The 24,454-nt window shown below is 39.6% G+C and overlaps 1 protein-coding gene across 4 annotated transcripts in view; it reads right to left on the bottom strand.

The window, feature by feature from the left end:
* Positions 1 to 24,454, bottom strand: part of KIF2A (kinesin family member 2A) — a 530,440-nt gene that overhangs the window by 429,461 nt on the left and 76,525 nt on the right. For all 4 annotated transcript variants that reach the window (XM_053701316.1, XM_053701318.1, XM_053701317.1 and 1 more), the window contains exon 3: positions 7,052 to 7,171. In XM_053701316.1, the coding sequence (XP_053557291.1) occupies positions 7,052 to 7,171 (120 nt within the window). The remainder of the gene's footprint in view (positions 1 to 7,051; positions 7,172 to 24,454) is intronic.

Below are 24,454 nucleotides of genomic sequence, written 5' to 3'. Positions count from 1 at the left end.
TGTGTCATGTGTCAGCTATAATAAATTAAATGGGTTCTCATACGAAAGGGAGTAAAGGGAGCAGGGTATGCTGAAATAGGAAGTCTTAAAAAGTTTCTTATTAAGAGTAAGTCTATGTTTTCAGAATATGGTAGTAAAAAATAACCGGGAGCAAGACACAATTTCTGATGGCATAATTTCAGCAAGGTATTTCTGACTTTTGAGTCTTTACTAATGCTGAGTCCATTAATGGGACTGTGATAAAGTTATAATGTATATGTCTACATGGAGTCCACAAATTGTCATACATAAATTTTAGTACTAAACAGGGGGCATAGAAAAAACTAACTCTCAGCAGATAGTAGGAAATATATATAAAATAATATAGTGTTACGGACATATACAAGAGCTAGCTGATTTCCCTAAGCTGAAGATAAATACACTGAGCTATAAACTGGTCCATTAACCAACACCAGCTTTAATAAAGTAGGGAATCGAAAATTATTGAAAATTATCCTAGATAAAGTGGTGGGGCCCAGTATGTGAGGTCTTCAATGAGATTGCAGAAATATAAAGAAAGAAAAAAAAAAAACAAAAAAAAAAAACCAGTCTGTAGGACAGTATAACATGGCTGGAAAAAAAAACACAACATACACAACACACTGACACCAACCTCCACAAATGCAACTATAACATAGACATTTCAAACCCATTTAATTAGAGAACTAAACAAGAAAACAGAGAGGGATTGAAAATTATAGGTTATTAAGTTACCGAGCAACTCGAGTAAAAATCTCATGTTTAACCCATGTCTCTGAAAAGTGGAGGTGTTCGCTGTAACCGAATGCGACCGACTGCTATCTCCCTAATCCAATGCAGTCTGTGTCTAGCTCTGTAGCCGTTGTCTGGTAAGTCCAGTAAGATATATGACCCTCTACTTGGAACTGCATGCTAGATTGAAGTGCCCATCCAAAACGGCGTGCTAAGGGCACCGTGATGCTATGAGCAATGTGTTTCTGCCAATCCTCTTCATATAGGCTACCTTGAATGTTGGACTTTGGATCATGTAGCAGAATCTTTGAGGACGTCAAGCCGAGATCTGTTTTCACTATAAGGGAGTGTATCCATCCTTTTGACTCCACAATCAAATGTCCCTATCAGCTCCTTCCTCCGTTTCGGATCTTCGTTATATACTAATTCTTCTCTCTGCTTGTCGTGGGCATGGGATGCATCTGCTATAATCAGCGGTTGATGCTGGGACCCAACAGCCTCAAACAGAGCATTGCTAGGTACAAACGCAGCCTCGGCAAGCGCCTCATCTCGGGATGAGGTAGCAGCTGTCGTCAGTGCAGACACACATGACGTGTGATGTCGGGCCAGCCGCTCGGATAGTTCTTTTAGAAGAAATGTTATGATCTCCATTATAAAGAGTAGTGCAAGTGCTGGGTATGTATATATGTATATATATATATATATATATATATATATATATTTTCCAGTAGGCCAAGATGTCCTGTGAAGGTAGGTATAAGTGATGCAGCGCAGACTCTGGTAAGATAGCGACTCACGTCACTCAGATGTGGCCTTATAGTGTTGTTGGTAATGGGCCTCACAGCTGTTGCCTGTACTGCTGTAATTAGGCCCTTCTCATGAAGGGGGATCGCCGACACCCAGTGCACTAAAACGGGTTGTAAGACTGCGAGTACTCACAAGCATGGCTTTTGGATCTTGTAGGCCCCTTCTTGGTGCTGCGGTCTAGGATGCAATGGTTGGCAACAACAGCAACCCAAGTAAAGGTGTCGGGTTCAGTTGGGCTGTATTTAAGACGAACCTGTGTTCTCTTTGAGATTGTTTAAAGTAGTATAGGGCAAATTATAGCTTGATTAGATAATTTAGCTGAGGAGCTCCTGCAGCGTGCGACTGCTCCCGTCTTCAGTTGGCTCCGCCCCATCTCCGTTCTTTTGACAGACATGCAATTTAGCCAATCAGTGCTGACTCTTAAATAACTCCATGGGAGTGAACGAAATGTTATCTATATGAGAAACATGAACTAACAGTGTCTAGCTGTCAAAATGCACTGAGATAAGAGGCAGTTCTATGGCTTAGAAATGAGCATGAGCCTACCTAGGTTTTGCTATCAACAAAGAATACCAAGAGAGCAAAGCAAATTTGATGATAAAAGTAAATTGGAAAGTTGTTTAAAATAACATACCCTATTAGATACAAGAAAGTTAAATTTTGACTAAACAGTCCCTTTAATAAAAATCTTACCCTTCAGTAATAATTTTTTTTAAAAAAATGGCAGTTGCATTCAGCAACAAAGGAGGATTTGAGAAATAGCCCAGTTACTAGCTGTAACTGTTGTGCTAATTCAGTGCACAAAAACATACAATACACAAAGACACACCTCCTCACATTGTCAAACCGTTAAATCCCTTTTATTATGTACAGTACAGTATATAACAGAGGGTATAAGGTTACATTAAGATGTCCCAGGTGAATTAGCCATTAGTCATTAATAAAGAATACAAAAAACATTAGTGTGCAAACTCACAGAAAAATGACCATAAATCCCCATAAAACATATAGACAGCATGAATACTAAAGTATAGTGGGAAGTGGCAATGTCTAACATAAAATGTCCCCTGGATATGATCTGACATTACAAATGTACCTGCTAATAGCCTGTGGGCAAATTATGGAACATTCTTACCTGACAGGCACCCACTCCACTGAGCTTACCAGCCTTAGAAATGACTGCTTCCAGAGAAAATTACAGCAGGGGATTTAAGTGCTGAGTATACAATGAAGCAACATGAGGATGCTAGGGACCTGTCCCTGCGACACCTGTTACTAACTCCCTTACTGAGAGTAACTGCTCTCTGTGGGGGAAATTCGGGCCTCAACTCAGTCTGATAACCCCTTTTAAATAAAATATCAAAGGAGCACATCAATTCTTCACCAACCTCCTGGGAGGCAAAGTTTAAACTGACATAACAGTAAAGTGGGAGGGATAACGTGCCCTTGACCGTTTAGAGAAACTTTGCCTCCTCCTAGTGTCAGGGAAGTGAATCCCAAACGTAATGAATTGTAGACTCTCACCATCTTATGAAAGAAAATATGTGCCTAGGAGTGGTTTTACATTGGAGTATATCGCAATTGGTTTAATGTAAGTATACATTTTGGTTTGTTATAATCTTATTATATTCAATAGGTTAGCAGTAAAAGCTATCCTTAAAGATGCATGGAAAGAGGAAAAAGAACCAAGTAGTTAAAGGGACACTGAACCCAAATTTTTTCTTTCATGATTCAGACACTACTATTACACTACTCACTCTACTTCGAGAATTATCATTTGATGAACTACTGCACTATTGAACTATTGCACCTGACAGATTATTTTGCGGCATCTACAGATTGTTGAGAGACATTGCATATTTATTTTGAAAATTGTTTCCAACCACTGCTTTTAATCAACTCTGCTCTGAATTGTTTTTTAGTGTGTATTAATTGTTGTTCTTAACTTATTTTATCATGGGTCCATGTAATTGTTTGTGGCAATAATTGTGGTATTAAATGTGATAAATTTAACAAAGTTTTCACAAGTTTATTTATCATTCAATTCATAATTGTGGTATTAACCCCTTAATGACCGCAGCACTTTTCCATTTTCTGTCCGTTTGGGACCAAGGCTATTTTTACATTTTTGAGGTGTTTGTGTTTAGCTGTAATTTTCCTCTTACTCATTTACTGTACCCACACATATTATATACCGTTTTTATCGCCATTAAATGGACTTTCTAAAGATACCATTATTTTCATCATATCTTATAATTTACTATAAAAAAAATTATAAAATATGAGGAAAAAATGGAAAAAAACACACTTTTTCTAACTTTGACCCCCAAAATCTGTTACACATCTACAACCACCAAAAAACACCCATGCTAAATAGTTTCTAAATTTTGTCCTGAGTTTAGAAATACCCAATGTTTACATGTTCTTTGCTTTTTTTGCAAGTTATAGGGCCATAAATACAAGTAGCACTTTGCTATTTCAAAACCACTTTTTTTCAAAATTAGCGCTAGTTACATTGGAACACTAATATCTTTCAGGAATCCCTGAATATCCATTGACATGTATATATTTTTTTTTAGAAGACATCCCAAAGTATTGATCTAGGCCCATTTTGGTATATTTCATGCCACCATTTCACCGCCAAATGCGATCAAATAAAGAAAATTGTTCACTTTTTCACAATTTTTTTCACAAACTTTAGGTTTCTCACTGAAATTATTTACAAACAACTTATGTAATTATAGCATAAATGGTTGTAAATGCTTCTCTGGGATACCCTTTGTTCAGAAATAGCAGACATATATGGCTTTGGCTTTGCTTTTTGGTAATTAGAAGGCTGCTAAATGCCACTGCGCACAATACGTGTATTATGCCCAGCAGTGAAGGGGTTAATTAGGGAGCATGTAGGGAGCTTCTAGGGTTAATTTTAGCTTTAGTGTAGTGTAGTAGACAACCCCAAGTATTGATCTAGGCCCATTTTGGTATATTTCATGCCACCATTTCACCGCCAAATGCGATCAAATAAAAAAAAACGTTAATTTTTTCACAATTTTAGGTTTCTCACTGAAATTATTTACAAACAGCTTGTGCAATTATGGCACAAATGGTTGTAAATGCTTCTCTGGGATGTCCTTTGTTCAGAAATAGCAGACATATATGACTTTGGCGTTGCTTTTTGGTAATTAGAAAGTCGCTAAATGCTGCTGCGCATCACACGTGTATTATGGCTAGCAGTGAAGGGGTTAATTAGGTAGTTTGTAGGGAGCTTGCAGGGTTAATTTTAGCTTTAGTGTAGATATCAGCCTCCCACCTGACACATCCCACCCCCTGATCCCTCCCAAACAGCTCCCTTCCCTCCCCCACCCCACAATTGTCCCCGCCATCTTAAGTACTGGCAGAAAGTCTGCCAGTACTAAAATAAAAGTTTTTTTTTGTTTTTTTCTAAAAGAAAAAAAAAAGCATATTTACATATGCTGTGTTTAGGATCCCCCCTTAGCCCCCAACCTCCCTGATCCCCCCAAAACAGCTCTCTAAGCCTCCCCCTCTGCCTTATTGGGGGCCATCTTGGGTACTGGCAGCTGTCTGCCAGTACCCAGTTTGCACACAAACAAATGTTTATTTTTTTATTTTTTTTTATTTTTTTTGCAGGGCACCCCACGGTCCCCCACGGACCAACCCCCACCACCTAAATGACTCCTAAGGTTTTTTTTTACATTCTAAGTCCCACTTTTATTTTGTTTTGGGACACATTTTTCTGTAGTGTAGCGGTTCCCACCCGCTCCCTCCCAGTGCACGCGCCCGCCCCCGCCCCCTCGTGCACGTGCGCGCGCCCGCGCGCCGCCCCCGGACTCCCCCGCCCACGATCCCGCCCCCCTCCACATGACCAGGGCCATCGATGGCCGCCACCCACCTCCCACACCGGCTCCCACCCACCAACGATACCGGCCATCGATGTCCGGTGCAGAGAGGGCCACAGAGTGGCTCTCTCTGCATCGGATGGCCGTAGAAGGTTATTGCAGGATGCCTCCATATCGAGGCATCACTGCAATAACCGGAAAGCAGCTGGAAGCGAGCAGGATCGCTTCCAGCTGCTTTCCACACCGAGGACGTGCAGGGTACGTCCTCAGGCGTTAACTGCCTTTTTTCTGAGGACGTACCCTGCACGTCCTCAGTCATTAAGGGGTTAAATGTGACAAACAAAACAGTTTTCACAAGTTTATATATCATGCAATTCATATCCTTTGTATGCACACACGTCACAATATCTGCTTTATATTGATCTTTTAATCAAGATCCCTACTCTAACACTGAGAATATATATATCACCAATAAAGTCCTTGCCTATTATAGGCGCTCCTTCAGATCTCATTTAAATCTCTTACATGTCTTTTTCAAATAAAGATAGCAAGAGAACAAAGAAAAATTAATAGGAGTAAATTAAAATCGCATGCTCTATCTGAATCATGAAATAAAAAATTTGCGTTAAGTATCCCTTTAAGCTAATAGTGAAAGCACTCTCAAGTATTAGTAATAAAATTAACCAGGAAACAAAAGACTAGTGAAATACCCAGTCATCTCATCAATGTTGGAGCCAGTAGGCTGATTTCCTTCCAGTCTCACTTGACTTTTGGATCACACAAGGAAGCAGAGGGAATATATATGCTAGTTAAAACCTCACCACTGCATCTATAACAAAAACATTGTACTTTTTACTTTAAACCAGAAGATAGATTATAAAATAGATATTTCCTTTGTTGAAAAGCATTCCTAGGTTGGCCCAGGAGCAGCAAGGCATTACTTGCAGCTAGCTACTGATTGGTGTCTACACATATATAGCTCTTGAGATTGTCTCACCCACTGAGTTCAGCTTGCTACCAGTAGTGCATTGCTCCTCCTTCAACAAAGGATACCAAGAGAATTAAAGGACCAGTAAATATAGTAGATTTGCATAATCAACAAATGCATGATAAAAAGACAATGCAATAGCACTTAGTCTGAACTTCACATGGAGTAGTAGATTTTTGTTATGTATATTTCCACTCCCCCTGTACCATGTGACAGCCATCAGCCAATCACAAATGCATATACGTATAGTCTGAATTCTTGCACATGCTCAGTAGGAGCTGGTGATTCAAAAAGTGCAAATATAAAAAACTGCACATTTTTTTAATGGAAGTAAATTGGAAAGTTGTTTAAAATGACATGCTGTATCTGAATCATGAAAGTTTAATTTGACCTGAGTGTCCCTTTAAGCAAATTTGATAATAGAAATAAAATGGAAAATAGTTTAAAATTTTACACTATCTAAATCATGAACGTTTGGGTTTTATGTCCCTTAAAGTTTGTTCATGAAAAGAAAAAAAAAATGAGAACCTACTTTACAAATAATGTGCACACTGCAAGAAGCTTAACAAAAAACAATATATTTAGTACACATTATGTAATGTTGCTTTTTACATGCAATAAGCAGTAAATGAGTGTAAAGTACACCTACCTTAACAATTTTATTTACTTTAGTGGTAGGTGTTGGTGGAGGAGGCATTTCAAGGCTGGGCTCAATTTCTTCATCAGGTGCCAAGTCTGGGTTAAGTGCAAAAATGCTTTCCAAGTCAATCTAAAGAACAGTGTTGGAGATGAAGAAAAACAGGATGCAGATAAATGTGTGTGTATATCTATATATATATATATATATATATATATATATAAAAAAAGTCTTGCACATAAGGACACTCCTGTCCATGTATAATTTGATTGCGACGGCAACGGCATATAGATCAAAATTATGGGGGTCTGGAAGCCCCTAATGTTTCCTTTTCATTATGTTTTAATGACAGAGTAAATTGATCCTTGCTTCTTGAAGCACATACACATTTGGGAAGACACATTTATAGAATCCTAAAAATCTGGTGTTTTAGGAAGGTAAATTAAAAATAAAATGTTCACACACTATTTACCATTAACACTACGGAATTGTGGTTGCCTTTTGAAATATTTAGCATTTCTGCAAACTAATTTTTTGTACTGAATATATATTAGAATTATTTAATTTACATTGTATGGATGTGAAAAAACTCAAAATGTTCTCATATAGGGTCCAATGATCAAAAGTTTGCAAAAAAACAAAAATGTATGCTTACCTGATAAATTGATTTCTTTCCGGATATGGTGAATCCACAGCTTCATCATTTACGGTTGGGAATATCAATCCTGGCCAGCAGGAGGCGGCAAAGAGCACCACAGACAAGCTATTAAGTATCACTCCCCTTCCCACAACCCCTTCATTCGACCGAAGGGAAATGGAGAAAAAACATAATTTATGTAAGAACTTACCTGATAAATTCATTTCTTTCATATTAACAAGAGTCCATGAGCTAGTGACGTATGGGATATACATTCCTACCAGGAGGGGCAAAGTTTCCCAAACCTTAAAATGCCTATAAATACACCCCTCACCACACCCACAAATCAGTTTAACGAATAGCCAAGAAGTGGGGTGATAAGAAAAAAAGTGCGAAGCATATAAAATAAGGAATTGGAATAATTGTGCTTTATACAAAAAAATCATAACCACCACAAAAAAGGGTGGGCCTCATGGACTCTTGTTAATATGAAAGAAATGAATTTATCAGGTAAGTTCTTACATAAATTATGTTTTCTTTCATGTAATTAACAAGAGTCCATGAGCTAGTGACGTATGGGATAATGACTACCCAAGATGTGGATCTTTCCACACAAGAGTCACTAGAGAGGGAGGGATAAAATAAAGACAGCCAATTCCTGCTGAAAATAATCCACACCCAAAATAAAGTTTAACAAAAAACATAAGCAGAAGATTCAAACTGAAACCGCTGCCTGAAGAACTTTTCTACCAAAAACTGCTTCAGAAGAAGAAAATACATCAAAATGGTAGAATTTAGTAAAAGTATGCAAAGAGGACCAAGTTGCTGCTTTGCAGATCTGGTCAACCGAAGCTTCATTCCTAAACGCCCAGGAAGTAGATACTGACCTAGTAGAATGAGCTGTAATTCTTTGAGGCGGAATTTTACCCGACTCGACATAGGCAAGATGAATTAAAGATTTCAACCAAGATGCCAAAGAAATGGCAGAAGCTTTCTGGCCTTTCCTAGAACCGGAAAAGATAACAAATAGACTAGAAGTCTTACGGAAAGATTTCGTAGCTTCAACATAATATTTCAAAGCTCTAACAACATCCAAAGAATGCAATGATTTCTCCTTAGAATTCTTAGGATTAGGACATAATGAAGGAACCACAATTTCTCTACTAATGTTGTTGGAATTCACAACTTTAGGTAAAAATTCAAAAGAAGTTCGCAACACCGCCTTATCCTGATGAAAAATCAGAAAAGGAGACTCACACGAAAGAGCAGATAATTCAGAAACTCTTCTAGCAGAAGAGATGGCCAAAAGGAACAAAACTTTCCAAGAAAGTAATTTAATGTCCAATGAATGCATAGGTTCAAACGGAGGAGCTTGAAGAGCTCCCAGAACCAAATTCAAACTCCAAGGAGGAGAAATTAACTTAATGACAGGTTTTATACGAACCAAAGCTTGTACAAAACAATGAATATCAGGAAGAATAGCAATCTTTCTGTGAAAAAGAACAGAAAGAGCGGAGATTTGTCCTTTCAAAGAACTTGCGGACAAACCCTTATCTAAACCATCCTGAAGAAACTGTAAAATTCTCGGTATTCTAAAAGAATGCCAAGAAAAATGATGAGAAAGACACCAAGAAATATAAGTCTTCCAGACTCTATAATATATCTCTCGAGATACAGATTTACGAGCCTGTAACATAGTATTAATCACGGAGTCAGAGAAACCTCTATGACCAAGAATCAAGCGTTCAATCTCCATACCTTTAAATTTAAGGATTTCAGATCCGGATGGAAAAAAGGACCTTGTGACAGAAGGTCTGGTCTTAACGGAAGAGTCCATGGCTGGCAAGATGCCATCCGGACAAGATCCGCATACCAAAACCTGTGAGGCCATGCCGGAGCTATTAGCAGAACAAACGAGCATTCCCTCAGAATCTTGGAGATAACTCTTGGAAGAAGAACTAGAGGCGGAAAGATATAGGCAGGATGATACTTCCAAGGAAGTGAAAATGCATCCACTGCCTCCGCCTGAGGATCCCGGGATCTGGACAGATACCTGGGAAGTTTCTTGTTTAGATGAGAGGCCATCAGATCTATCTCTGGAAGCCCCCACAATTGAACAATCTGAAGAAATACCTCTGGGTGAAGAGACCATTCGCCCGGATGCAACGTTTGGCGACTGAGATAATCCGCTTCCCAATTGTCTACACCTGGGATATGAACCGCAGAGATTAGACAGGAGCTGGATTCCGCCCAAACCAAAATTCGAGATACTTCTTTCATAGCCAGAGGACTGTGAGTCCCTCCTTGATGATTGATGTATGCCACAGTTGTGACATTGTCTGTCTGAAAACAAATGAACGATTCTCTCTTCAGAAGAGGCCAAAACTGAAGAGCTCTGAAAACTGCACGGAGTTCCAAGATATTGATCGGTAATCTCACCTCCTGAGATTCCCAAACTCCTTGTGCCGTCAGAGATCCCCACACAGCTCCCCAACCTGTGAGACTTGCATCTGTTGAAATTACAGTCCAGGTCGGAAGAACAAAAGAAGCCCCCTGAATTAAACGATGGTGATCTGTCCACCACGTTAGAGAGTGCCGAACAATCGGTTTTAAAGATATTAATTGATATATCTTCGTGTAATCCCTGCACCATTGGTTCAGCATACAGAGCTGAAGAGGTCGCATGTGAAAACGAGCAAAGGGGATCGCGTCCGATGCAGCAGTCATAAGACCTAGAATTTCCATGCATAAGGCTACCGAAGGGAATGATTGAGACTGAAGGTTTCGACAGGCTGTAATCAATTTTAGACGTCTCTTGTCTGTTAAAGACAAAGTCATGGACACTGAATCTATCTGGAAACCCAGAAAGGTTACCCTTGTTTGAGGAATCAAAGAACTTTTTGGTAAATTGATCCTCCAACCATGATCTTGAAGAAACAACACAAGTCGATTCGTATGAGACTCTGCTAAATGTAAAGACGGAGCAAGTACCAAGATATCGTCCAAATAAGGAAATACCACAATACCCTGTTCTCTGATTACAGACAGAAGGGCACCGAGAATCTTTGTGAAAATTCTTGGAGCTGTAGCAAGGCCAAACGGTAGAGCCACAAATTGGTAATGCTTGTCTAGAAAAGAGAATCTCAGGAACTGATAATGATCTGGATGAATTGGAATATGCAGATATGCATCCTGTAAATCTATTGTGGACATATAATTCCCTTGCTGAACAAAAGGCAATATAGTCCTTACAGTTACCATCTTGAACGTTGGTATCCTTACATAACGATTCAATAATTTTAGATCCAGAACTGGTCTGAAGGAATTCTCCTTCTTTGGTACAATGAAGAGATTTGAATAAAACCCCATCCCCTGTTCCGGAACTGGAACTGGCATAATTACTCCAGCCAACTCTAGATCTGAAACACAATTCAGAAATGCTTGAGCTTTCACTGGATTTACTGGGACATGGGAAAGAAAAAATCTCTTTGCAGGAGGTCTCATCTTGAAACCAATTCTGTACCCTTCTGAAACAATGTTCTGAATCCAAAGATTGTGAACAGAATTGATCCAAATTTCTTTGAAAAAACGTAACCTGCCCCCTACCAGCTGAACTGGAATGAGGGCCGTACCTTCATGTGAACTTAGAAGCAGGCTTTGCCTTTCTAGCAGGCTTGGATTTATTCCAGACTGGAGATGGTTTCCAAACTGAAACTGCTCCTGAGGACGAAGGATCAGGCTTTTGTTCTTTGTTGAAACGAAAGGAACGAAAACGATTGTTAGCCCTGTTTTTACCTTTAGACTTTTTATCCTGTGGTAAAAAAGTTCCTTTCCCACCAGTAACAGTTGAAATAATAGAATCCAACTGAGAACCAAATAATTTGTTTCCCTGGAAAGAAATGGAAAGTAGAGTTGATTTAGAAGCCATATCAGCATTCCAAGTCTTAAGCCATAAAGCTCTTCTGGCTAAGATAGCCAGAGACATAAATCTAACATCAACTCTAATAATATCAAAAATGGCATCACAGATGAAATTATTAGCATGCTGGAGAAGAATAATAATATCATGAGAATCACGATTTGTTACTTGTTGCGCTAGAGTTTCCAACCAAAAAGTTGAAGCTGCAGCAACATCAGCCAATGATATAGCAGGTCTAAGAAGATTACCTGAACATAGATAAGCTTTTCTTAGAAAAGATTCAATTTTTCTATCTAAAGGATCTTTAAACGAGGTACCATCTGACGTAGGAATGGTAGTACGTTTAGCAAGGGTAGAAATAGCCCCATCAACTTTAGGGATTTTGTCCCAAAATTCTAACCTGTCAGGCGGAACAGGATATAATTGCTTAAAACGTTTAGAAGGAGTAAATGAATTACCCAATTTATCCCATTCCTTAGCAATTACTGCAGAAATAGCATTAGGAACAGGAAAGACTTCTGGAATAACCGCAGGAGCTTTAAAAACCTTATCCAAACGTATAGAATTAGTATCAAGAGGACTAGAATCCTCTATTTCTAAAGCAATTAGTACTTCTTTAAGTAAAGAGCGAATAAATTCCATCTTAAATAAATATGAAGATTTATCAGCATCAATCTCTGAGACAGAATCCTCTGAACCAGAAGAGTCCAAAGAATCAGAATGATGGTGTTCATTTAAAAATTCATCTGTAGAGAGAGAAGATTTAAAAGACTTTTTACGTTTACTAGAAGGAGAAATAACAGACAAAGCCTTCTTTATGGATTCAGAAACAAAATCTCTTATGTTATCAGGAACATTCTGCACCTTAGATGTTGAGGGAACTGCAACAGGCAATGGTACATCACTAAAGGAAATATTATCTGCTTTAACAAGTTTGTCATGACAATTATTACAAACAACAGCTGGAGGAATAGCTACCAAAAGTTTACAGCAGATACACTTAGCTTTGGTAGATCCAGCAGGCAGTGGTTTTCCTGTAGTATCTTCTGGCTCAGATGCAACGTGAGACATCTTGCAATATGTAAGAGAAAAAACAACATATAAAGCAAAATAGATCAAATTCCTTATAAGACAGTTTCAGGAATGGGAAAAAAATGCCAAACATCAAGCTTCTAGCAACCAGAAGCAAATGAAAAATGAGACTGAAATAATGTGGAGACAAAAGCGACGCCCATATTTTTTGGCGCCAAATAAGACGCCCACATTATTTGGCGCCTAAATGCTTTTGGCGCCAAAAATGACGCCACATCCGGAACGCCGACATTTTTGGCGCAAAATAACGTCAAAAATGACGCAACTTCCGGCGACACGTATGACGCCGGAAACGGAAAAGAATTTTTGCGCCAAAAAAGTCCGCGCCAAGAATGACACAATAAAATGAAGCATTTTCAGCCCCCGCGAGCCTAACAGCCCACAGGGAAAAAAGTCAAATTTTTGAGGTAAGAAAAAATATGATAATTTAAAGCATAATCCCAAATATGAAACTGACTGTCTGGAAATAAGGAAAGTTGAACATTCTGAGTCAAGGCAAATAAATGTTTGAATACATATATTTAGAACTTTATAAATAAAGTGCCCAACCATAGCTTAGAGTGTCACAGAAAATAAGACTTACTTACCCCAGGACACTCATCTACATGTTTGTAGAAAGCCAAACCAGTACTGAAACGAGAATCAGTAGAGGAAATGGTAAATATAAGAGTATATCGTCGATCTGAAAAGGGAGGTAAGAGATGAATCTCTACGACCGATAACAGAGAACCTTATGAAATAGACCCCGTAGAAGGAGATCACTGCATTCAATAGGCAATACTCTCCTCACATCCCTCTGACATTCACTGCACGCTGAGAGGAAAACCGGGCTCCAACTTGCTGCGGAGAGCATATCAACGTAGAATCTAGCACAAACTTACTTGACCACCTCCCTTGGAGGCAAAGTTTGTAAAACTGATTTGTGGGTGTGGTGAGGGGTGTATTTATAGGTATTTTAAGGTTTGGGAAACTTTGCCCCTCCTGGTAGGAATGTATATCCCATACGTCACTAGCTCATGGACTCTTGTTAATTACATGAAAGAAAAAGGAGTAACACAAGGTGTAGAGGTGACTGAGGTTTAGTAAAAAAATAACTGTCTTGAAATAAAGGGAGGGGCCGTGGACTCACCATATCCGGAAATAAATAAATTTATCAGGTAAGCATACATTTAGTTTTCTTTCCTAAGATATGGTGAGTCTACAGCTTCATCATTTACTGTTGGGAACCAATACCCAAGCTAGAGGACACAGATGACTAGGGGGGGGGGGCAAGACAGGCAGACCTAAACAGAAGGCACCACTGCCTTCTCCCAAAAAAAGCCCCAGCCGAGGCAAAAGTATCAAATTTGTAAAATATGGGGAAAAAAGTGTGTAGAGAAGACCAAGTTGCAGCCTTGCAAAATTTGTTTCACAGAAGCTTCATTTTTGAAAGCCCAAGAAGAGGAAACGGCTATCACGGAATGAGCCGTAATTCTCTCAGGAGGCTGCTGTTCAGCAGTCTCATAAGACAAACGAAATATACTTCTCAACCAGAAAGAAAAAGTAGCAGCAATAGCTTTCTGACCTTTAAGTTTCCCAGAGAAACCAACAAACAGTGCAGAAGACTGGCGAAACATCCAAGTTGTGCAACAAACGTTTCTTACGAGAAGAAGGATTAGGATACAGAGAAGGAACAACAATTTCCTGATTAATATTTCTATTCGAAACAACTTTAGGAAGGAAACCTAACTTAGTACGGAGAACCGCCTTATCGGCATAAAAAGATAAGATAACTTAATATCTATGGAATGCAAAGGCTTAAACGGAGCCTGCTGCAAAACTTTAAGAACAAGGTTAAGGTTCCAAGTAGGAGCAACAGACTTAAACACAGGCCTGATTCTGACCAAGGCCTGACAAAAGGATTGTACATCTGGCACGTCCGCCAGACACTTATGTAGCAAAATAGATAATGCAGAAATTTGACCCTTCAGGGTACTGACTGACAAACCCTTCTCCAGACCTTCCTGGAGAAAGGACAAAATCCTAGGAATCCTAACCCTACTCCAAGAGTAGCCCTTGGAATCACACCAATAAAAATATGTACACGGGGGGCGGAGCCAACTGCCGAAGCAACAAGTCGTGCCATCTCAGAGCTCCTGAAATTTTTGAAAATTTAATTTATGGCATCTTAAGAATTTATACATGTCGACATTTGGCTCCTAGCATATCCTACTACATGGATTACACATTTTGGGACTAAGATAAAACATAATTGGTATATTAACGGCACAGAGGCCTACTACCTAGCTGAATCCGCTGTATGAATACACCATCATACATGCAGTTGCCTACGCACCGCCTAGACTGATAGAGACATAACTCCTACATTGCTTTTGCTACCTCAGCTTTCTAATGGGGAAACATATTCTTTCTGCGCTGCAAGCTTTGATGCGCTCCATGTACTCCCACCAGCAGGCCCTTCTAGCGGAACTTAGAGATGCTATAGCTCCGTCACAGGTTGCAACACTGATAGGGGAAGTTGCTGGTAAGACCGACTGGTCTGAGCCAGACCCACTACACTGCAATAAAGATTTACCCCAAGACTTTGTGGAGCGGCACACGGCAGGCATGGAGGACCTTCGGTTCTCGCAGGGCCGGTGCAATGGAACACAGCATACCCTGACACAGCTGCTCGGATCGATTAGAGTATTCAGCCTGCAGCCGACAGTCTCTTCGCCCTCTAGTTTAACGACGGATGGCTCATCTGGAGGTCCTTCTGCAGATATCGTAACCAAGTCAAGGAGGAAGGTTACACCGGGAGCTGAGCGGAACACAATATACCCAAGATTTACCGCACTCCAGAAGAAAATGAAAAATAAGCCTACTCATGAGAGATCCAAGGCTCGATCCCTTACACCACTTGCCATGCGGGAGAATACTACCAATATACATGAGGTCAGTTTGTGGAGGCTACTACTTACACCAGACGGGAAGGTACTACCTTTGAATGATAGACAGTCTATGTGTGAGTTAAAGCATCTAGATAGCACACAACTGGTTCAGCTTTGCACTATTCATACCTCTCCCTCAGAAACGCAAGATACTGGCTTCAATATGAGAGCTTACAGAGCTGCATCAAATTTATGGCCAGCACGGTACGTTCTAGACACTTATTACACCCTTGCCTTGGCTGCAGGCTGCTGCTCTCTACCTTCTCAGATCATCACAAAAGAAGCCAGATGAGACGCAGAGCTTGAATATACTTCTAAGTCCCTAGTCTGTGGCATAGGGTGAATGACTGGTATACCTAATTACTATGTATGGGACAGCTAATTCCTATATTGAACTCCAACTACTTAAATCTCTCTATTTAGTACCACAGTTCCCTTAATGTTTCACTCTGGTTTGTTTGACAGTACAGCAAAGCCCGTTATTCTTTGGTATTAGTAAGTTAGAAGTACACAGTTTAATAGCCTCATAACGGTTCTTTTTACCAAGGTTTATACATAAGTAGGGGTTTATATTGCTATTCTCTTCCATGCATATCACTATTTATGGAAGGCTTTTCGTAATAGATTAAAGTTAGTGTTAGTGGTCGTCCCCTGTACATATTGATTCTGTAGCATCTCTCCCTCAAAACCTTCTGTCATTAACTCCATCTCATATTACTATGAAGGGGAATTAGGATGAGCCTTACCTCTGCTCCCCAAGTATAGATTTATGGCAACCAGAATAGATCCTAATAAATCTCTGTTAAGTTTACTATGTACAGATCATTACATGCTTGATAATAGGCTACTTTATACTGCTTGTTTATATATACCAATGTTCATGCAAGGTTTTACAAATGAGCTTCATGTAGGCCCAGCATACATTTGAGCTCACTTCCATGCTACCATGGCATACACAGTGCTCCTGTTTCATCCTATACCTGTATTTAGAGTATATACTAAAAGTTTACTAATGGAGGTCAGGTTAGCTATATAAAACTGTAGTTCTCACCACGGTTTGTCACACTCCTATGTACTACATCGTTTTTAAAGTTCTATTGTATATATGTAGTACTATTAATACTCAGCTCTCTTCGCTACACTGCACTATCTAGGAGTTCAGATAGTCTGGAGGTGCATGGTGACAGCAGCTGAGGCGGCATAGCCTATAACAGGGATAGTATGGAATAAGCAAGTGGTAGTATAAGAGATATAGATAATGAGCCATCCTTTATTATCACACTATTCTCCAAGTCCATATATATACTTGCTTTACTACTTTTAAGCTTTGAAACTATCCTGAAACCATACTATTATACTCACATTTGAGTCATATCCATATCTCCTACCTGTTAGAATATATATATATATATATATATATATATATATATATATATATATATATATATATATATATATATATATATATAAATAAATAAATAAATAAATGAAGAAAGCGGACAATACAGGGCAAGTTAAAAACGATATCTTTTATTCACCAACGATAAAAGGTTCCAGGAGGGTCCATATACAGGTTAGCAAGGCAACACAGGCAAACTGAAAGCTAAGAGATGTGGGACCGCTATGGGGGCAAAATTTGCCCCGTCCTTTGCCAACCTGTATATGGGTTGGTGGGAGCGGTCCCACATCTATGGAGATAAAAATACCTACAAGGCCAATGTGGTGCTATATAGGCGCTACATTGATGACCTGCTTTTCATTTGGCAAGGGTCTCAGTGTGAGGTTGAAGGGTTTGTACAGCAACTTAATACCAACAATGTTGGTCTTAGGTTTACATTTGAAAGTCAGTTGCGATCTGTGAATTTTCTTGATATCACACTGACGGGAAATGCCAATGGACATATTTCCATTGATCTGTACAGAAAACCCATAACTAAAAATACTCTTCTACATGCGAGAAGTTGCCACCCGAGGCATGTCCCTTTTGCAGTTGCAAAGGGGCAGCTAATCGGGGTGAAGAGGAATTGCTCTGATGAAATTGCATATACAGAACAGAGCAGGGCAATGAGGGACCGTCTATACCATAGAGGTTACCCTAGACATGTTATTAACAGGGCTCAATCGCAGGTGGATAGGATTGATAGGAGGCACCTATTAGGAGAACCGGAGAGGGTTAGGACATCATCTGCACAGGTGTCGTCCAAAGTTACATTTGTAACGGATTATAGTGACGAATACCAGGATATTTGTAAAAATAGTTAATAAGCATTTTTGCATGTTGGCTGCTGACGACAAATTACATAACAGTGTAGAGAAAGGTTTGCGCTGCTCTTACAGGCGCAGTAAGACAATTGGCAATTGTGTTGCCCCTTCAGAAATTCCACCAGTGACTAGAGATCGCCCAAGTGCGTGGCTTACACATAGGGGGATGTACAGATGCGGCAGGTGCAGACCGTGTGAGTTTTGTATCTTTTCAGATACGTTCCGGTCATTAGTCACAGGAGAGGAGTTTAAGATCCAGTCCTGCCTCAACTGTACATCCTCCTATGTTATCTACCTCATTACATGTGTCGAGTGTTGCCTGCAATATATAGGTCTTACGACAACTGAGGTTAATATCAGAATACGGAACCATTTGTCAACCATCAAATTGGGTGAGGCTACTACCCCCCTTGTTAAACATTTCAAGAATGTACATCACAAAAGAAATGACACCTTTAGATGGCAAGCCATTGAATATATCAAATCCCCCCTCAGGGGAGGTGACAGGGATAAAATTCTGGGCAAACGTGAAATGTTTTGGGTTTTTAAATTAAAAACTAGGGTACCCAAGAGGCTAAACTCAGAGTACGATTTAATGAACTATTGGAAATAATTTAACTAAGTTTCTCTATATGGGAAACTTAAATACATCTATATTTAATTGTGTATTTAGTTTCCAGTTGTTGATTTTTGACTTCTCTGTGTTGAGCTGTCCATTTGAGAGGAGAAAAATATATATACTTGAAATATATATCTGAACTATATACAAGTAAATAAAAAAGGAACCTTAAGGGCACATTTGCCCTATGTAATATAACCCTAACATCTCTGGGATACCTACTAGATGGGTGATCAGTTTTGTTGGTCAGCAAGTTTGAGAGATATATATGTATATGTATTTCTATTTGACAGCAAACAGGTGGTCTATTTTTGTTGACGTTGTAAACTTTTGTATTGGCAATTGTTTGCCTTATTTTTTGCATTGTTTGCATTAGTGTGTATGTTTTTCTCCTTCTTAGGGTATTAGCTAAACATTTTGCACTGTTTAAATTGGTGTGTGTATTTCTCTCCTTCTTAGGGTATTTGCAAAACATTTTGTAACTTTGAATTGGCGTGTATATTTCTCTCCTTCTTAGGGTATTTGCAATACATATTGTGGAAAGTTTTATGATAAACATGATGAGCATTTGATTGTTTGAACTATTTTGCTTATATATATTTGATATACTTTATCATGTATTTTTATGTTTATTTAAGTGTATTATGTTACATAACACTTTAATACTAATACTATCTCTATTGGACTCTCTATATCCAATCTTATTATTTAGATTTGTTAAATGAGACTGATTCTGCATTAAGGGTTAATCCTAAAGGTGGTGGCTAGGCTTCACAGGCATTGGTTGTATTGATTGACCAATTATTTTCTTGTTTTGCTTTTAAAAAGGGCACCACAGGTATACTGAATTAGCTATGATTACGGCTGTATAGCCAAAACATGTTAGCTTTCAGTTTGCCTGTGTTGCCTTGCTAACCTGTATATGGACCCTCCTGGAACCTTTTATCGTTGGTGAATAAAAGATATTGTTTTTAACTTGCTCTGGATTGTCCGCTTTCTTCATTTGTTCTACATTGCCTGAAAATCCAGGGGCAGAATGGGAGCTTGGTGAATTTCTCACACACTCACATTTAGAAGCAGTAACAGGTTGGACGCATATCACGGCTGTTTGTTGTCTGCGTCGTGGCTGCCTGGATACGCCCCCATCTCTCCCTTCTCTCTCCCTCCCACTTCAACCGGTGAGTGGAGCACATGACGTGTGCATACAGCGGATACCTGAGCAAGTTTTCAGAGGTATGAGGAAGTGACCCCGCGGCTCAGACACACTACGGAGCGGTAATGAATGCATGGTTGTTGTTGCTGGAGCACCGGGTTGCTCGCATTTTACTTGCAATTCCCACCGAGTGTGTGCACTTTAATGCCTAAGCTGTATGCCTCAGGAACTGTTATATCTGATGCTATTTGATTGTTTGGGAGAGACTGTACCTTTCGGCTCAGTAAAAAACTCTCATATTGGAATATATATATATATATATATATATATATATATATATATATATATATATATATATATATATATATAGCCATATACCACTACATTATCTGTAATACTTTTTAAGTTGCTACAATAGCATTTTTATATATGTCACCCATATTTTGTACTATTTTATTCTATACTGTATTAGTCATTGTTAAATGTCTGATGACACCAACATTAAAATTCTAGCAATGGTGATGCCATGTTAAACTAATTAGACATATAGCATAATCAGTAGAAATATACACTTATTTTTCTTTAGGTACCCACACCTTATCTACCTCAGTTTACTCTCCCTTCACCCTATTAAATATTCCTACTGATACTCTAGGCCCCCTCATAAATATCCACTAATATTCACCCATTCCTTACCTATGACCGGTCGCACCGCAACCTCCCGTTTATTTCCCGTTAGGTTAATACCCCTCTCCCACAAAAATAAACACAGCTTTCTCTACATAATTGCTATATTTAAGGATTTGTTTGGAAAATATGTTACCCCTATAAGGTTGATTTGACAATATACCTGATGTATCATAGTATGTTGTATTCTGGATTTATACCCTGGTTCATCCACCTCACCTTTTAAACAGGAGTACAAGATAGCAGTTTCAATTCGATCTTTCCAGATTAATGTAGGATGAGGTTTATCTCATACTTTAGCTTTGACTTTTGCCTACAGGGTAGCTTTAGCCTTCATAACTTAGATTCTTCATAATGCCCCCCCCCCCCTTATATTACAGTGGCTCTTGTCCACTGACTTATTCAAACCATAATTTAAACCAGTTTACTACCCAATTATGCTTGTAGGTATGCTCATTTTATATCTAGTTATTGGGGTATTTATACACTAAAGGTTCTATACACCTCTTCAATAGACTCCCCCAAATCTATGCACCTACATAACAACATGATCCGTTACACTAAGCAGGAAATGGTTTATAGAAAATGAGGTTCCCAATATCTCTACACAGGTTATTTTGTTATGTCTTAACCACTATTTTGTTATTAGACACTGATCGGAATAATCTATACTTATTACTGTAAATTTCTGTGGTTTCATGATATTTTGCATTTTACCTGTGTAATTGGTTACTGATTGTAATGATTTCTCCCAACCTCAATTAAAAATGTTTAATAAAAAAAATATATATATATGTACGCCATATCTTCTGATAAAGCTTCTGGTAACAGGCTTGCGAGCCTGAATCATGGTCTCAATGACGAACTCATAAAAAACATGCTTAGACAGAACTAAGCGTTCAATCTCCAAGCAGTCAGCTTCAGAGAAACGAGATTTGGGTGAAGGAAGGGACACTGAATCAAAAGGTCATTCCTCAGAGGCAATCTCCAAGGTGGAAGAGAAGACATTTCCACTAGGTCTGCATACCAGATCCTGCGAGGCCACGCAGGAGCTATAAGAAATAATCAATGCTCTCTCCTGTTTGATATGAGCAATGACTCGTGGAAGGAGAGCAAACTGAAGAAACAGGTATGCCAGTCTGAAATTCCAAGTGACCGCCAGAGCCTCTATCAGAGCTGCTTGTGGATCTCTTGATCTTGAACCGTACCTTGGCGTTCTGCCAAAATGCCATCAGATCCAGCTCTGGCATCCCCCATTTGAGGGTTAAGCTGGAGAACACCTCCAGATGGAGTGCCCCCTCCCCAGGATGAAAAGTCTGTCTGCTCAGGAAATACGCTTCCCAGTTGTCCACTACTGGAATGTGAAAGGCAGATAGACAGTAAATGTGAGCCTCCACCCACTGAATAATCCGAGTCGCCTCTTTCATGGCTAAGGAACTCCAAGTTCCACCCTGGTGGTGGATGTAAGACATTGAGGTTATGTTGTCTGACTGGAACCTGATAAACCAAGCTAGGGACAACTGAGGCCAAGCCATCAATGCATCTTGCAACTCCAAGATGTTGATGGGGAGAGCAGAATCCTCCCGAGTCCAAAGTCGATGCGCCTTTAACGAGTCCCAGACTGCTCCCCAACACAGCAGGCTGGCGTCTGTGGTCACAATTACCCAGGAAGCATGTGCCCTGAGACAGATGTTCCTGAGACAGCCACCATGGAAGAGAATCTCTCGAAGACTGATCTAGATCTATCCTCTGAGACAGATCCGCATTATCCTCGTTCTATTGACTGAGCATGCACAACTGTAGAGCTGTCAAGTGTAATCGAGCAAAGGGAATGATGCCCATAGAAGTAACAATCAGACCAATTACCTTCATATACTGAGCTACTGATGGTCGAACAGTAGACTGTAGAGAGAGGCAAGAAGTTTGGCTTTTCTGACCTCCATCAGAAAAATTTTCATCGATAGGGAATCTATGATGGTCCCTAAGAAAACTACCCTTGTAGCTTGAACAAGGGAACTCTTTTCGAGATTCACAGTGCTTGTCACAGTGGCAATACACACATCAGGTTGCCATAGGAAACCTTGATGAACATATATTCTTTTCAAATAAGCCTCCAGCTTTTTATCAATTGGCACCTTAAAGGAACAGCTATCCTCAATAGGAATAATAGTTCTCTTAGCCAGAGTAAAAATGGCCCCTTCTACTTTAGGTACAGTGTGCCATGGTTCTTTAACGGAGTAAGCAACAGGAAACATCTTTTTAAAAATAGGAGACGGGGTAAAAAAGTATCCCTAATCTCCATAGCACGGTCAGGAACCAGGAATACCTCCTAAGAGAAAGGAACATCAAAATAATAATATTAAGTTTACTTGATTTCTTAGGGATAACAACGGCAAGGGTGTTGGAGTCATCCAGAGTAGCCAAAATCTGCTTTTACATGAAGGTGTTCAAGCTTAAATCTGAAGGTTAACACTTCAGCATCAGAAGAAGGCATTACACTGTCCGAATCTGAGATTTCAACTTCAGAAGCTACCAAAGAACCTTCCTCATCAGATTTATGAAGGAGGGCAATATGGGTAGCAAGAGCTGGATCAGAAACCTTACTATCAGAATATCTAATTTTCCTTTTGCGTTTTCCTTTTGCATAGGAAAGGCAGCTAATGCCGGAGATACCACAGAAGATACATGGGCAGCAATCTCTGCTTGCAAATAAACTCTTTCAGGAGGTTGAAAGGAACCACAGGGAAATGCATGTGACGCCGTTGAGGCTTGGGACAGAACAGGAGAAAGCTGTGGCAATGCCTGAACAGCATCATCCTGAGAGATGTTGGGCTCAGCATAAAAATGTTTTCCTTTACTCTGCAACGTCCTCTTAACACATGAGGAACAAAATTGCATAGGAGCAGCAATTTGGGCATCTAAACAAAAGAGACACTGATTCATGAGAACAGACTCCTGTTCCATGTCAGACAGTCTCAAATCACAGTAATAAAAATAAAATTTTTCATAATCTGTTTTCTTCTTAAAGGAACAGTATCATTAATAAAGAGGAGCGTTTAATCTCTTTATTATTTAACAAAAACACCCTCAGCTCGAGTATTGTGTTATCAACAAGAGCATTTTAAATATAAACTACTGTAAGTTTGTTAACTTTTAAGGTAGGGGTAAATTAGGAGCACTCAGTACCTCCACACCTCAGCCATAACTGAGACCGTAATGCAGCAATTCCGTGTTGAGGAGAAAACACACAGCCGCAAAGCCGACAATGATCTTCCTAATGTCTTAAAAATAGCCCTTAGTCTCCAAGAAATAAGGAGACCTAAATGCCGGTATACATCCGACCAACAACACCACCAACTGTGATCCCGCCTAAGCCCAATAGGAGTAAAGTACCTATTAAGTTAGCCCTCTACACTATGAAGGAGATAACCCAGTCTCTTGTCACATGCCTTAAGTGCCTGCCCTCTGCCTAATACAATCCCACTCTAAGGATTATGTTTGTCCCAATAAAATGATGCAGGTCAATATTAAAAGACTTTCTTCTGAATTTAGGATCTTCCTCTCCTTTTAAGTGCATAGACTCCTCACCTAGAAGGCACTTACCTGCTAATCCGCTGTCTGACAGGAAGACAGCTCCCAGGCATGACAGGACACATCTTCCTCACAGAGGCCTGTGGACAAAGAAAGAACAGAGTAAGCCTACTCTGGCTTTCTATACTAGGGCAGCAAAATGTTAGGAAAACGCAGCAAGGACCACCTTACAAGTTCCTAACTGCTTTAAAGCCACCACTACCCTACTACAGAGAATAACGTGGAGTACGGCTGGACCCTAAAATCTTGCTTGAAGTAGAGAATTCCAATTTTCTTTAGACACCAAAAACTTCACCTCCTCCATGCACCAAAGGCAAAGAGAATGACTGGGAGTTGTGGGAAGGGGAGTGATACTTAACAGCTTGGCTGTGGTGCTCTTTGCCTCCTCCTGCTGGCCAGGAGTGATATTCCTAACAGTAAATGATGAAGTCGTGGAGTCAACATATCTTAGGAAAGAAATACGGTTTAGCCTTGCAGGGATTGACGGTGAAATTATCAAATCCCTGCGAGTGGCGAGATGTCTCC

The sequence above is a fragment of the Bombina bombina genome, chromosome 2, assembly GCF_027579735.1.
Source record: "Bombina bombina isolate aBomBom1 chromosome 2, aBomBom1.pri, whole genome shotgun sequence".
Classification (NCBI taxonomy): domain Eukaryota; kingdom Metazoa; phylum Chordata; class Amphibia; order Anura; family Bombinatoridae; genus Bombina; species Bombina bombina.
Note: the sequence above shows the minus strand (reverse complement) of the source record. Positions and strands in the feature narration are given on the sequence as shown.